Raw genomic sequence first — 12,152 nt, 5'->3', positions numbered from 1 at the left:
AATCTGCTTCATGTCATGGGACATCTTTAATATAAATCCTGACTGCTGTTCAATAATGTGTGTAGCATATTAGCTAACATCATCGTACTTTTTTATCTTCATCTTTTATCATTCTAAGGCTTTTATATTGATTTATTGTCTTTGGGTTTTACATGTTTTAGTTAGGGATGCACCGATACCGATGTTCAGAACAACTATTTTACCGATGACCGATGTTTTTTCAATAACTGCAATTTTTGTAATTATAATTTACTTTAATTATAAAAAAATAAAGTTATTCAGGCCTTCATCACACTCTTTGAGAAAGCATGAATGCAATCTTTCAAATACCCAACACATCTTTGTATTTAAACTTCTTTCACATACAAATAACTGAAAGAATTTAGAATCACCTGGTCATAGCACAAACATGTTTCAGTGCTTATGTAGCCTCACAAAAATCTATTGTAAAAAATGTATGTCACAATTATATTCACTGCACAATTAAAGCAGTTAAATAATAAAAACATCGACTACTGCCGTTGGAGCATGCCACCTTATTTACAGATGGGCCGATGTTTGTCAGCACGGCCGATTCCGATGTTCGGCCGACACATCGGTGCATCCCTAGTTTTAGTGTAAAGTCCTCGGTAACTGTCTTTCGGAAGGAGATTCATAAATAAAGTTAATATAATTTCAGTGCATTTGCCAAGTGAATAAGCATCTATAATTTTTGTTCTTTTGGGACTTATTGATGTGTCTCAGCTGCTTACATTAACTACAAACCTATTGTACATACTGGACTTATAATAAATGATTAGAAATAACCCTCTACTGTCACTTTAAATACATCTTAATTTGACAGTGTAAGACAAATACAGTGATGTGAGCGATTTCTGACGCGTGTGACAGAGCCGCCGCCTCCTCCTCCTCTATAGTAAAGCACATTAAGACCCATCTAACGAGACTGGATCTGACTTAGTAACAAGCTGCTAAATATCCAGTTAGTGAAGATTATTCCTGCTGATTCAAGAGCACATCACAGGCTAACAAGGCTTTGATCTGACAGCTGGTTAAACGTTAGCAATAACCAGGAAGTGTTGAATTTTGTGCTCTTGAATTCAGCCGTGAATGTTTGTCTGAGGTGAAGAGAAGCGTCAGAGCGGAGCTGGGTCCAAAGAGCTTCAGCCATCTATTATACTGTCAGGTGGTTCATGTGTTCACCAGACGTTCGCCCTGGATAGCAGATGAAGAAGGAGTGAGAACAAACATGTGAAACCAGGTCTTAGGTGTTGGAGGAGGGAGATTAGAGCTACAGCTACGGAGCAGCAGGAGGCATGAAACAGTGGTGAGGGTGAGACGTCACACAGATCGGACCTGAGGCCCCGAACGTCGCATTCAGGGGAGCAGGTGCAGATCTGAGGGTGTTACGGGTCGGGGGGGGGAGGCAATGCTCCTGTTAGCCAGCTGTGTCCTGTGCTGTTTCATGTTAGAGGTAATAACCAAAATCTGATGTACTCTGAGGTTCTGTTGAGTAAAAATGTATGGGTAAGGTTTGTTCTGTTTTTAGGTCACATCAACAGGAACATATTCTTGTCTTAAAACACATTTGTTTCTTTTACGTCTAATCAAGTGTTTCCAACTCCTACAGGAGACTTTGAAAAGTGCTTCTGACTGTGTAGAGTTTTATAAACACTGATGTTTCCTTCCTGACTGGATGTTATTAGTCATGTGATGTTATACTTTACAGCGACAGTGTGTCCTCATTTAAAATGATCCAAACAAAGAAATCTCTCGTCTCATTTGTTCATAATATTTTCTACAATTAAAGGGCCAGTTCGCCGATTTACAACCTTAGTCCTATCATGCTATCATGGGGATCTAATGCCATTATGAGGACGCTATCCGCTTCTCCAATGTTCCCTGGAAAACCTCCACCAGACTACCTTAAATGCATCATCTGGCGGAGGCCAGGGAGCTCGCTAAACTACACTTCCTCAATCTAGGACGCCCGCCTCTGATGTCATGTCTCGTTCAAAATCGTCAGGTTTGAAATGTAGACTGCAGACCTGAAGATTCTTTACAAGATCCACCGGTATATTCTCGTCGTATATCAGATTCTGTCCCGCTCTGAGTTGTTGCCTGCAGAGAAAACTGTAGTATTTCACTCCAGCGCCTCTCGCTAGGCCGTTTCTTTCATAGGGAGGGGTGCAATGCATGCTGGTTGTTGTAGGAATGTAGAAAGGGCGAAACCACGAGCTGTTTGTACAACCTGTCTCCACAGCTATGGTGCCAATTTCAAATATAATCGATTAAAGAGAACACCAGCTTTGACTGACAGTTGCTTTTATCAGGGGCGAGCTGCTCCTTTAAGTCACTTCTGCTTCCTTTTTCTAACAGCATGCGCATGCAGGGTGTGCATGAGTGGTCATGAGTGGTCATGTGATATGTGCTCTTCATTTTGGCGAGTTCACGAGGCTTATGAAATTGTAGTTTGTGTATTTTTTGCATCTTTTTAAATGTTTTTTTTAATCATTTTGTATCATTTGAATAAATTAGCTTTATTTCATTTACTTCGTTTCTTTGTTTAACCGTATTTATACTTCTTTGTCTCTCTTTCGTTTACAAAAGAAAAGACGCTTTCTTAAGTTTCAGAACATGAACATGTTTCCCGTCTTGTGAGGAGCACCGGTCACAGCTGGCAAAGAGGAAACATTGGCAGGTCAAAGCACAGGATTAGTAATTATCTCATCAAGGTCATTTCATCACAACACGCTAACTGGCTAACTCACTACTAGCACGAATCAACACAACAACGTCACTGCACCACAGCATTCACTGCCACTACAGAACGAGGGGATGACTCGTATCACTACAGATCGTTTCCCTCCCTTCTTCTAACTAATACCCCCCCCACCCGCCCCTCTGAAATATAACAACCACAGAGAGCCGCTCTCCCAGGGCGGCTAGCTACTCGCCAAGTGCTTGTTAAGGCGACGGGTCAGTTGTCGTCGAACTGCGGAGACCCCGGGGAAACGGTGAGCAGGGGTTTAAAATCAGAACAGAGAGAAGAGTCGTTAATGACGCAGAGAGTGAATGACTGAAACACACAGCAGGCATCACGATCACATGCCTGCACACACAGTAATAGATGATCTCTGACTGATGACAGCTTATAATCACAACTATAGTGAAATAAATCAGTTACTTTATCAGAAAATATATGATCTTATTCAGGTGCTAGCATGATGCAGCTAAGTGAATGAAGGATGGGGATGATCTGCAAAGCTGCACTCTGATGATCTACTGAGCCCCTTTCAGACATGAAGCTGTAACACTGCCGGCTTCTTCTACCTTGTGTAATCCTCTGATCATCCGTGTGGCAGAAAGACGTTCATGTAGAAGTGTCAAACAGATTTTGAGACTTTATGTGTCTTGTGTGAAGCTCTAAATTAAAAGACAGACGAGGGCAGCCCTCTAAATTCACTTTGCAAGAGTTACATGAAGCATCCAGAAAGCTACTCTCACAAGTTTAGAGCGTGTTTATTTTAAATGTGCAAATGTCCAGATAAAACGTGGTGGGACAAATCAGCCTCAGATCCTCAGGTGGGGGCCTTGATGTCGAGGCTTTAAACCAAAGGAGATGGTGCCTTTGCCATCAGGCCCCTCGGCTTTGGAACAACCTGCCTGAGGAGATAAGGCTCACAAGTCAGTGCCACCTTTTACATCACTTCCTCAAACTCCCTTTTATAGACTTGCTTTGCTGTGATGTCGTCTTCTTGTTGGCTCTCATTCATCTTTTCACATTTCTAATTCACTTTATTCTTACTTTTCTATCTTTTAATGGCTTTCATCTTCTTTTGCTTTTATTGCTTCAATTTCTTTGGTTGCTTTATTGATTTTATTGCTTCTATTGCTTTAAGCTGTTTTATTGCTTTGATTGCCTTTACTGGTTTATTGCTTTTATAGCTTTAATTTCTTTTTATTGCTTTATTTCCTCTTTTAGTTACTTTGTTTCTGTCTATTGTTTGTACTTCTTCCTGCTTCGTCCCCTTGGTCGTGTGTCTGGTTGTGTGGGTTCTCCTGTTGCCTGTTGGGTTTTGTGCTTTGCTTAATTGTCAAAGCCCTTTGTAAACTCTCGTTTTTAAAGGTGCTATATAAATAAAGTTATTAATATTATTATTATTATAGAAATAGTCAGGGTTATGCAAAGATTCTGAGAAAAGAAGCCACTTTCCCACCGTCCAAAAACCCTGCAAACACCCAGCTTTTTAGTGGGACAGGCTACAGTCGGCTCTGCAGTAGACCCGGGTAATCATCGCCTCGCCTCCGATCGGCATTGATGGGAACACAAAACCTGAGTGGACACGCTAACACCTGCCACCTTTCTATTAATAAAAACCTGTAAAGTTACTTTAACACTATTTCAATTTTCATTCAAAAGACAAATTACAGCCTGCCGTCTGTTTACACCACGAACGTTGATTGTTGTGAGGGTCGCGGCTGCACTGGCGGTCATGACGGCGAATGGCGCCATCGCCATCGTCACTTTATACTGGTATGTTGGTCACACTAAAAAAAGTGCGTCTTTTCTACACCGATTTTTGGTTGATGATATTTCAATGTCTCTACAGTGTTTCTAGAGTGCAGAACAATCTGTTCAACATCTCTCAGGTTGTGTTTGTCTGCCGCTGTAGCTTTAAAGGTGAACTCTGGTATATTTATATGGCTCTTGATTAATACAAAAACTTCATCCTGCTTCATCCAGCAGTTAAGACATGTCTGCGATAGCTGTGGGCAACTGGGCTGACAAGTTACAGCATAAGAAGTACATTTGAAAAAAATACCTGGAATAGTTTGAGGCCCTTCAAAGTAAAAGCCGTGTCACAAGCTTGGCAGTAAAAGACCTCTGAGGTTAACATGCACATGTTAAACTGCCAGCACGTTAACGTAATGAAGCACATGTCTGAAAGAGGCTCTAATGATGTGGGTGACAGTTCCCATACAGGTCCAACATTACAGGACCCACAAAGCTTCTCTATCCATGACTCTACAGCTGCTACCAGCGATGAAGATGAGGTCAGAGGGCGTCTACCTACAGACTTCATTAGAGGTGAATCCACACCAAACCAAACCCACAACAACAGCTGACAGGAAGTAAAGAAGAAGAAGGAAGAGGAAGGCCTCATGTTCAGCCGGGAACTGTCAACAGCTTCTCACACCAAGTTTCATGCGTCCCTCTTAAGAGGCGGAGCCTAAGAGACAGGTGCGAGAGTGGGGGAGGGGTTCACGTGTGTAAAGGGGCGGGGCTAGTCACCAGGGGCTCCTCGTGCTGCTTGAGCTCCTCCAGATGCTCTAAAATATTCTTCTTTGTGATGATGCCCAACACAATCCTGAAACACACACCCGTTACTCGGTAAACTGCCCAAACAACAACAAATAAACAAAAACAGAGGAGACAGAGAGAACAGACAGCAGCAGCACAAAACATACATAACAGGTGGAACTGAAATATCAAACAGATAAATCAACGTTAACTTAAAACACAACAAACTCAATAACACAAAATAAAACTTGGAACATAAATTAATTTACCTTAAATCAACTTAAATGATGAGGTTTAAAGTAAAGGAGGTTTGAGGCTCTGCTCTTTAAATATGGATCTCAACTGGAGAATTAGCGCCACCTACTGTTTATCTTGAAGCAACAAAATCCAAATATAAACCCAAAAAATATTAAACAAAATTGTGGACATTTGCTTAAATTTGTACTAAATTTGGATGGAAACTAGCCAAATGTAAAAAGATGTAATGTGTGTTAATCCACGAGAAAAAATAGTCCCAAATTTAAGGAATATATTGGCCAGTGTTTAAGGAGATAACTTAATATTAAAGTTGTAATCTCGAAGATCTCGGTATCGTTCTCTTTGGCGTCACCTATGGCGATAAACGGTAACTGTTTGCTTCATCTGAGCGTCGAGTTTGTTTCTTTTTCTTTGGATTTTCACTTATTGTTGAAGTTGTATCTGTAGTCATCCATCTTTTCTTTGTTTGTTCAGCAAGAGTAGATTACTGTTTACTCGCAACACTTGCAGAGACCGGAAAAGCAGCCGCTTAGCTCCGCCTACCCTCTCTGGCAGACCAACCACTGCTGGCTGATGGAAAAAGCGTCATTAACTGGGCGCAGCTTGGGGTTTTTTAGGCTAATGTCGCCACAGACACTCAGTCTGTAATACTGCAAATGCAAAGGCTTTCATCAGTGGGCCATAGTGTTACCTCATTCGGCGATAGATAGAGATTTAACAGACATTTATTTAAATGAAAATCTTTGAAATTATTACTTTAATAAGATTTTTCTGGCCTGTCTCAAAGGATGTTCTTGTTGAGTAGGGACACATGTGCTTTGGACGTTGTGAAGAAGCCACAAAGTTGTTGGTTTGTCTTTTTATAAAATAGCTGAGAAAGATAATATAGAAAATATAGAATAACGCTCCCCTTATTGTTAAAATTGAAAATAAAATTAGTTGAAAAATAAAGATGTAACTAATATAAACACTTGTGCTCATCTTGTCTCTCGCGTCACAGCAAACTGAAGTAAGTAATCTGTATTTAAATACAACCGGTCGTGTAATTCCACAATCACACCAGCAGGTGGCTCCATGAAAATCCAAATCTGTACATCCTGGAGTAAACTAGACCTCCTGAGTCTGACTGAGAATAACACATTCATTTTTCCAAAATCAGACTGGCTCATATTTCTGAATTAAAAGCGGTCAAGTCGACTGATTTACATTTCCGATCATGCTACCTGTTATGTAGTTGCAGTTAGTTTCAGCAGCTCAGTCTCTTCTACTGTTATTGCTCAGTGAGGTTAAAGGGAGAGCAGCACAGCTGTTAGACCAGACCATGCAGATCACAGAGGACGCGTGAGAGCTCATGCAACACCAGTCAGTGTGTACATGTTTGTCGACCTCAGGCAGGTTAGTCGATCAAAACAGCAGCAGACAGAAGGATGCGAGGAGGATTCACCTTCTGTTCTCGCTGCACATCCTTCTGTCGTTACGTGTGTTTCCTACTCACCCGTTGTGAGTGACCAGGCACTGACGCAGCCCGAGCTTCCTGAAGATGTCCACCACGATCTCCATGGGGGTGTGGTCGGTGACGGTGAAGGGGCTCATGTCCAGGATGGAGCGCAGTTTGAGGGGTCGGGGGCTGTCGGCAGGCAGGGTGGGCGCGTGCTGGGTGAAGTACACCCTCGAGTTCAACATGATGCCCTCCTGCTTTCTGCGTGCATTTTCTGTAGGTTAAGAACAAGAGAATAAAGATGTATATTAGCATTAAAATTAAATATGAGCTTCTGATCTCACACTGAGATGTGTCCAAAGCTATTAAATGCAACGCTCTGTGAAGTTACCTATAGCGATTGTGATGTCTCTGCGCAGAGCGAAGCCCACCAGCCTCTGGGACTCCTTGGACACTATCACAGGGAAACCATTATAACTGGTCTCATTGATGGTGGACTGCAGCTCCTCCACCGTCAGGTCGTCCTGCGTCAGCACCGCTAACGGCGGGTCGCTGCGTCGGGGTCTCATCACCTCCCGGGCCAGCGTGGTGTGCGTGAACTCCTCCTTGGCGTCCAGGAAGGGGTACCCGTTCAGTCGGATGTGCGCCTCGTAGATTCCTTCGCGGCCGAACGCGTCGCCGACCCATTTACTGGTCATGACGGCGGCCATGAGGGGGACGATGTACTCCAGCCCGCCGGTCAGCTCGAAGACGATGACGACGAGGGAGACGGTCATACGGGTCACACCGCCTGAGGAGAGAGAGGAGAGAAATGTGAGTTTCTAACAACCAGGATTAACATTAAGACATTAAAGGGCCGGTACGCCGATTTTCAACCTCAGTCCTGTCATGCTATGATGGGGAGCTAATGCCATTATATCACTTTGACTGACAGTGGCTTTTAACAGGGGCGAACTGCTCCTTCAACACCAGACCGAGAGCTGCATTGACACATTGCTTCCTGCTGACTCACCCAGACAGGCGGCGGCCCCCACCATGGCGTACAGCCCTGGCGTGATGCAGTCGGCTCCCACCTCGCACCACTCCTTAAACAAGAACCAGTCGTGGTGGTAATAAGCGAGCTGCTCCATTGCGATGCCGACGATCCGCCCTGCGATGGCTCCGATGGCCATGCTGGGGATGAACAAACCCGACGGCACCTGAGGGAGAGAGACAGGAAGTGTTGATACAGACATGTTGCATATAACATTTGCCCTCTTAGGAAAACAAAATAAAAGCATCACCTTGAGTCCAAATGTGAAAATGGTCATGATGATTTTAAAGATGAGCGCCAGGCAGAGCTGCCACATGGCGGCGTAGACTCCGGGCCCGGCCGGTTTGTTGGGGTTGTCGGAGAAGGCCTTGCTGCCGTTCATCTGGCTGCGGTACTGACAGAGCTGAGAGGACTCCAGCGGGCCGCAGTCTGTGAACAGCTCCTTTATCAGCTCGCTCGTGTTCTGGCGCGTGTACGGGTTCGGGAACGCGACCACAGCGGTGATGGCCGCCACCAAGATCACCTCCAACACCGGGTACTTTCCTGGAGAGAGGGACGAGACAACATGTCAGAGACAGACGGACAGACAGCCGCCTTGATTCCAACATCAACCTTCAAACACCGGCGTCCAAATTTAGTCAAAGTTCTCACCAAAGCGCGTCGACTTGCGCCGCCTGCACCACCCGATGTTGGCTTTTATGAAGAAGGCGCCCCACAGGCCTCCGAACACTCCCAGCAGGATGAACGGGATGAGCTCGAACAGGTACCAGGGCGTGTGGTACTCCACGTAGAACAGCACCAGGCGGCTGTTTCCAAACGGGTTGATGGAGCGCAGGACGAAGGCAGCAACCAGGGCGGCGAAGAAGGAGCGCCACAGCGTCTTCAGAGGGAAGTAGTAGCTCACCTGCAGGAGAAGTTTGCACCATTAAAAGTGGTTTAAAAGTCATTACTGGTCAGTGTAAGAGGAAGGTAAACAACATGTGACTGTACCTCCTCCAGGCTGAAGAGCACTCCACCAATCGGGGCTCCAAAAGCAACAGAAACTCCGGCCGCTGACGCTGCAGAGAGAACCTGGGAGACAAAACAAACCTCAGCTCGTCTTACATGCAGCGACCATAAACGACTCTTAAACAAAGTGATATATCATAATAAGAGACTCGCACAAAGAGAGACCTATATAATAAGTACCTCTCGCTTCTTGGCCTCGTTCTTGCTGTACTTGGGGAAGAGGTAGGAGAAGATGTTCCCACAGCAGCAGGCCACGTGGACCAGAGGACCCTCCTTCCCCAGGCTGAGGCCGGACGCCACGGCCAGAACCAGAGTGATGGTCTTTATCATTAAGGTCCACTTTCCCAGGTAGCCCCGGATGATGAAGCCACTCAGGATGGTCTTGATCTGTGGAGAGATGAGGGGGTAGAGTTTATACAAAGTCAAAAACTGTCACAGAGAAGATCACTAAAATCAACTTATGGTTTTCAGCAGTACTGGCAAGTAATCTTGTTTTCTGTTATGGATGCAAATATCACAGAAATAATTATTCAATAAATAAAAGATTTAGTATTTTGTTTTAGATTGTTTTGGCTATTTTATGCTGTTATAAGACGATAAATTGGCAGACAGGAAGTAACCGTGATGAACCTGGTCAGGACGGTCTTGATCTCAAGAAAGAAGATGGATCGACTACAGTTAATTAACTGTCAGAAAACGGTGACAAATGCCCGTCAAAGTTAGACAGAGAAGATATTTAATTCACTGAGATAAAATACAGAAAACTGCCACAAATTTTAACAATTTAAAAGCTAAAGACTGCAATTGTGCAGCATTTCTGCTCATTGAATGACTTAAAAAAACAGTTTGCAGGTTGAAGTAATAATAATAATAAATGTCTGTTAAGTCTCTATCTATCACCGAATGAGGTAACACAATGGTGATTGAGCCTATGGCCCACTGATGAAAGCCTTTGCATTTGCAGTATAAAGTATTATTTCGAAATCCCAAGCAGCGCCCAGTTAGTGACGCGTTTTCCATCAGCCAGCAGTGGTTGGTCTGCCAGAGAGGGTAGGCGGAGCTAAGCGGCTGCTTCTCCGCTCTCTGCAAGTGTTGTGAGTAAACAGTAATCTACTATGGCTGAACAAACAAAGAAAAGATGGATGACTACAGATACAAAAAACACAAGAAACAAACTTGACGCTCAGATGAAGCAAACAGTCTGAAAAGGAAAGCGACCGTCAGCCAGGAAAATCAAGAGTTACAACCGGAGCCAACCGTGGACGTCACACATGCAGCACTGTCTGGATATCTGGGAAGTGTGCTCCCGCTATTACCGTTTATCGCCACAGGTGGCGCCAAAGAGAACGAAACTGAGATCTTTGAGATTACAGCTTTAAGAGCCCCCTGGAGATAACTTAACTTTCATTAACAAAAGCAGAATCATTTTGAATCAAGTTAAGATTTTAGTCAGTATTTTTTTTTGTCATTTTCTGCCTCTATTAAAGAGTGGACGGTAAAGCTGACATAAATTAAAAACATGAGACGGATGATGTCATACAGTGCCTTGAACTTGCAAGTTGATTGCTGCAAATTAAACTAGATTTTATTGTGGTTGTATGAAATGGACCAACACAAAAAGTCCATCATGTTAAAGAGGGATGCGGTCTACATGATGTTCCCCCTCTCTTCTGTTATCATCACCGCACACTTTACTTTGCACTGCAGCTCCAGCTGTCTTGTTCAAAACCACAAAAACAGGAGATGTTTGAGAGCCCAGAATGCTTGACTGCCCGTTGAATTAATCATCGTAAGCCACTTCAAGACATTAAAAGAAAACTCGTGAGCGTGAAAACTCCCTGTGTGGATCCCAGAGAGCGCACATGACTAATTAGACCACTTTCATGGAGTGTTAGAGTCAGCTGCACAGATTTATAGACTTTCCATTTCATGTTCCACCACACTGAGAGCCAATCGATCCCACGGGAGAAAATAAGAGAGGTCTAACAGTCTGCAGGAATCCTGCACGAGCTCCTTCACACTCTCGGAAACAGTTAAGACACTAAAAGAGATAATTAATCGATAAATCTGATGCCTTCTGTGGTGAAAACTCGAATTAACTCTTCCTCCGTCAAAAACCTCTTAGAAGGATCAAAGACGCTGATGAAATGTTGCAGCCTGAAAAACAGCTCTTATCTTTTGGATGATGGAGTTTCCGAGGAGCACTTGAATGCACCACAGAGGAGAGGTTTCAAAGCTGAAAGGGTTTCGTGAAAGAGACATTTTCCTCACCTCAGGGATCCCCGAGCCGCAGGCGTAGGGAGCGAACACCTTGACCAGACAGACAGCCAGGAAGGCGAAGGACAGAGCCCAGTAGATGTACATGAAGTAGTTCATGATGTACGAGCCGGGGCCCTGCAGAGAGGAGGAGGAGGAGGAGGAGGAGGAGGAGGAGGGCAGCACCTAGTTAATACCTTGAAGCACATTTTTTAATCTCACTGTAGCTTCTGCTGCTTTCAGGAGATAAGAGGAATAAGTGTGAAGTGCCGATCACTCATTAAAACCTTCACTACATCCCCGGAGGTCTGACTTAATTAAAACAGCGACCTTTGACCCTTACACCGCAAATAAAAGCACCTGTGAATGTATTTAATTAAATTCAAATGCTTCAAATATCGGCAGTCTTTTTCAGAATATACGGTATTTTTTGCTGTCATTAAACAGAAACGTGCAGCTGCAGTGCCTGTGTTAGTCTACCTCGGCCTGCCCCAGTATTAGCTCAGCCCAGCTCTTCCACTGGGGACACTTGTCCCGCTCAGCGAAGGTGGTCTCATTGGACGTCCAGCAGCACTGCTCGTGGTTGAACCACATGGCGCTCAGACACACGCCCTCCTTCAGGTCGTTCATCCAATCAGCAGCAATGTCAATCAGGCCAGCCAAAGCACCTGGCAGGAGGAGGAAACCAGGAGAGGAAGAGAGAGGGGTGAAGAGGTCGAGGATGGAAGGAGAAAAGAGGCAGGGGCAGTTAGCTCGCTGGTCGTGCTAGCAGTTTTTATATGAGCCTGTTATCTTAACAGCAAGGTAGAACAAACACAAAATGAGACGTGACTCTTTCATCTAAATTGTTCTGT

General features: G+C 44.2%; 1 protein-coding gene across 6 annotated transcripts in view; it reads right to left on the bottom strand.

Moving 5' to 3' along the window:
• The window catches only part of clcn3 (chloride channel 3), a 41,217-nt gene that overhangs the window by 3,539 nt on the left and 25,526 nt on the right, over nucleotides 1-12,152 (bottom strand). For 4 of the 6 annotated variants that reach the window (XM_069671796.1, XM_069671800.1, XM_069671799.1 and 1 more), the window contains 10 exons: nucleotides 11,779-11,966; nucleotides 11,314-11,436; nucleotides 9,223-9,429; nucleotides 9,025-9,105; nucleotides 8,686-8,938; nucleotides 8,285-8,577; nucleotides 8,014-8,200; nucleotides 7,393-7,791; nucleotides 7,059-7,275; nucleotides 5,297-5,372 (listed from right to left, as the gene is read on the bottom strand). In XM_069671796.1, the coding sequence (XP_069527897.1) occupies nucleotides 5,297-5,372; nucleotides 7,059-7,275; nucleotides 7,393-7,791; nucleotides 8,014-8,200; nucleotides 8,285-8,577; nucleotides 8,686-8,938; nucleotides 9,025-9,105; nucleotides 9,223-9,429; nucleotides 11,314-11,436; nucleotides 11,779-11,966 (2,024 nt within the window). The remainder of the gene's footprint in view (nucleotides 1-5,296; nucleotides 5,373-7,058; nucleotides 7,276-7,392; nucleotides 7,792-8,013; nucleotides 8,201-8,284; nucleotides 8,578-8,685; nucleotides 8,939-9,024; nucleotides 9,106-9,222; nucleotides 9,430-11,313; nucleotides 11,437-11,778; nucleotides 11,967-12,152) is intronic. The other 2 variants (XM_069671801.1, XM_069671802.1) reach the window with 1 other exon arrangement.

Source organism: Semicossyphus pulcher, unplaced genomic scaffold (assembly GCF_022749685.1).
Source record: "Semicossyphus pulcher isolate SPU_LCO1_2020_fin unplaced genomic scaffold, fSemPul1.0.p SCAF_21, whole genome shotgun sequence".
In the NCBI taxonomy this organism is placed as follows: Eukaryota; Metazoa; Chordata; class Actinopteri; order Labriformes; family Labridae; genus Semicossyphus; species Semicossyphus pulcher.
This window is presented reverse-complemented; position numbering and strand designations above follow the sequence as displayed.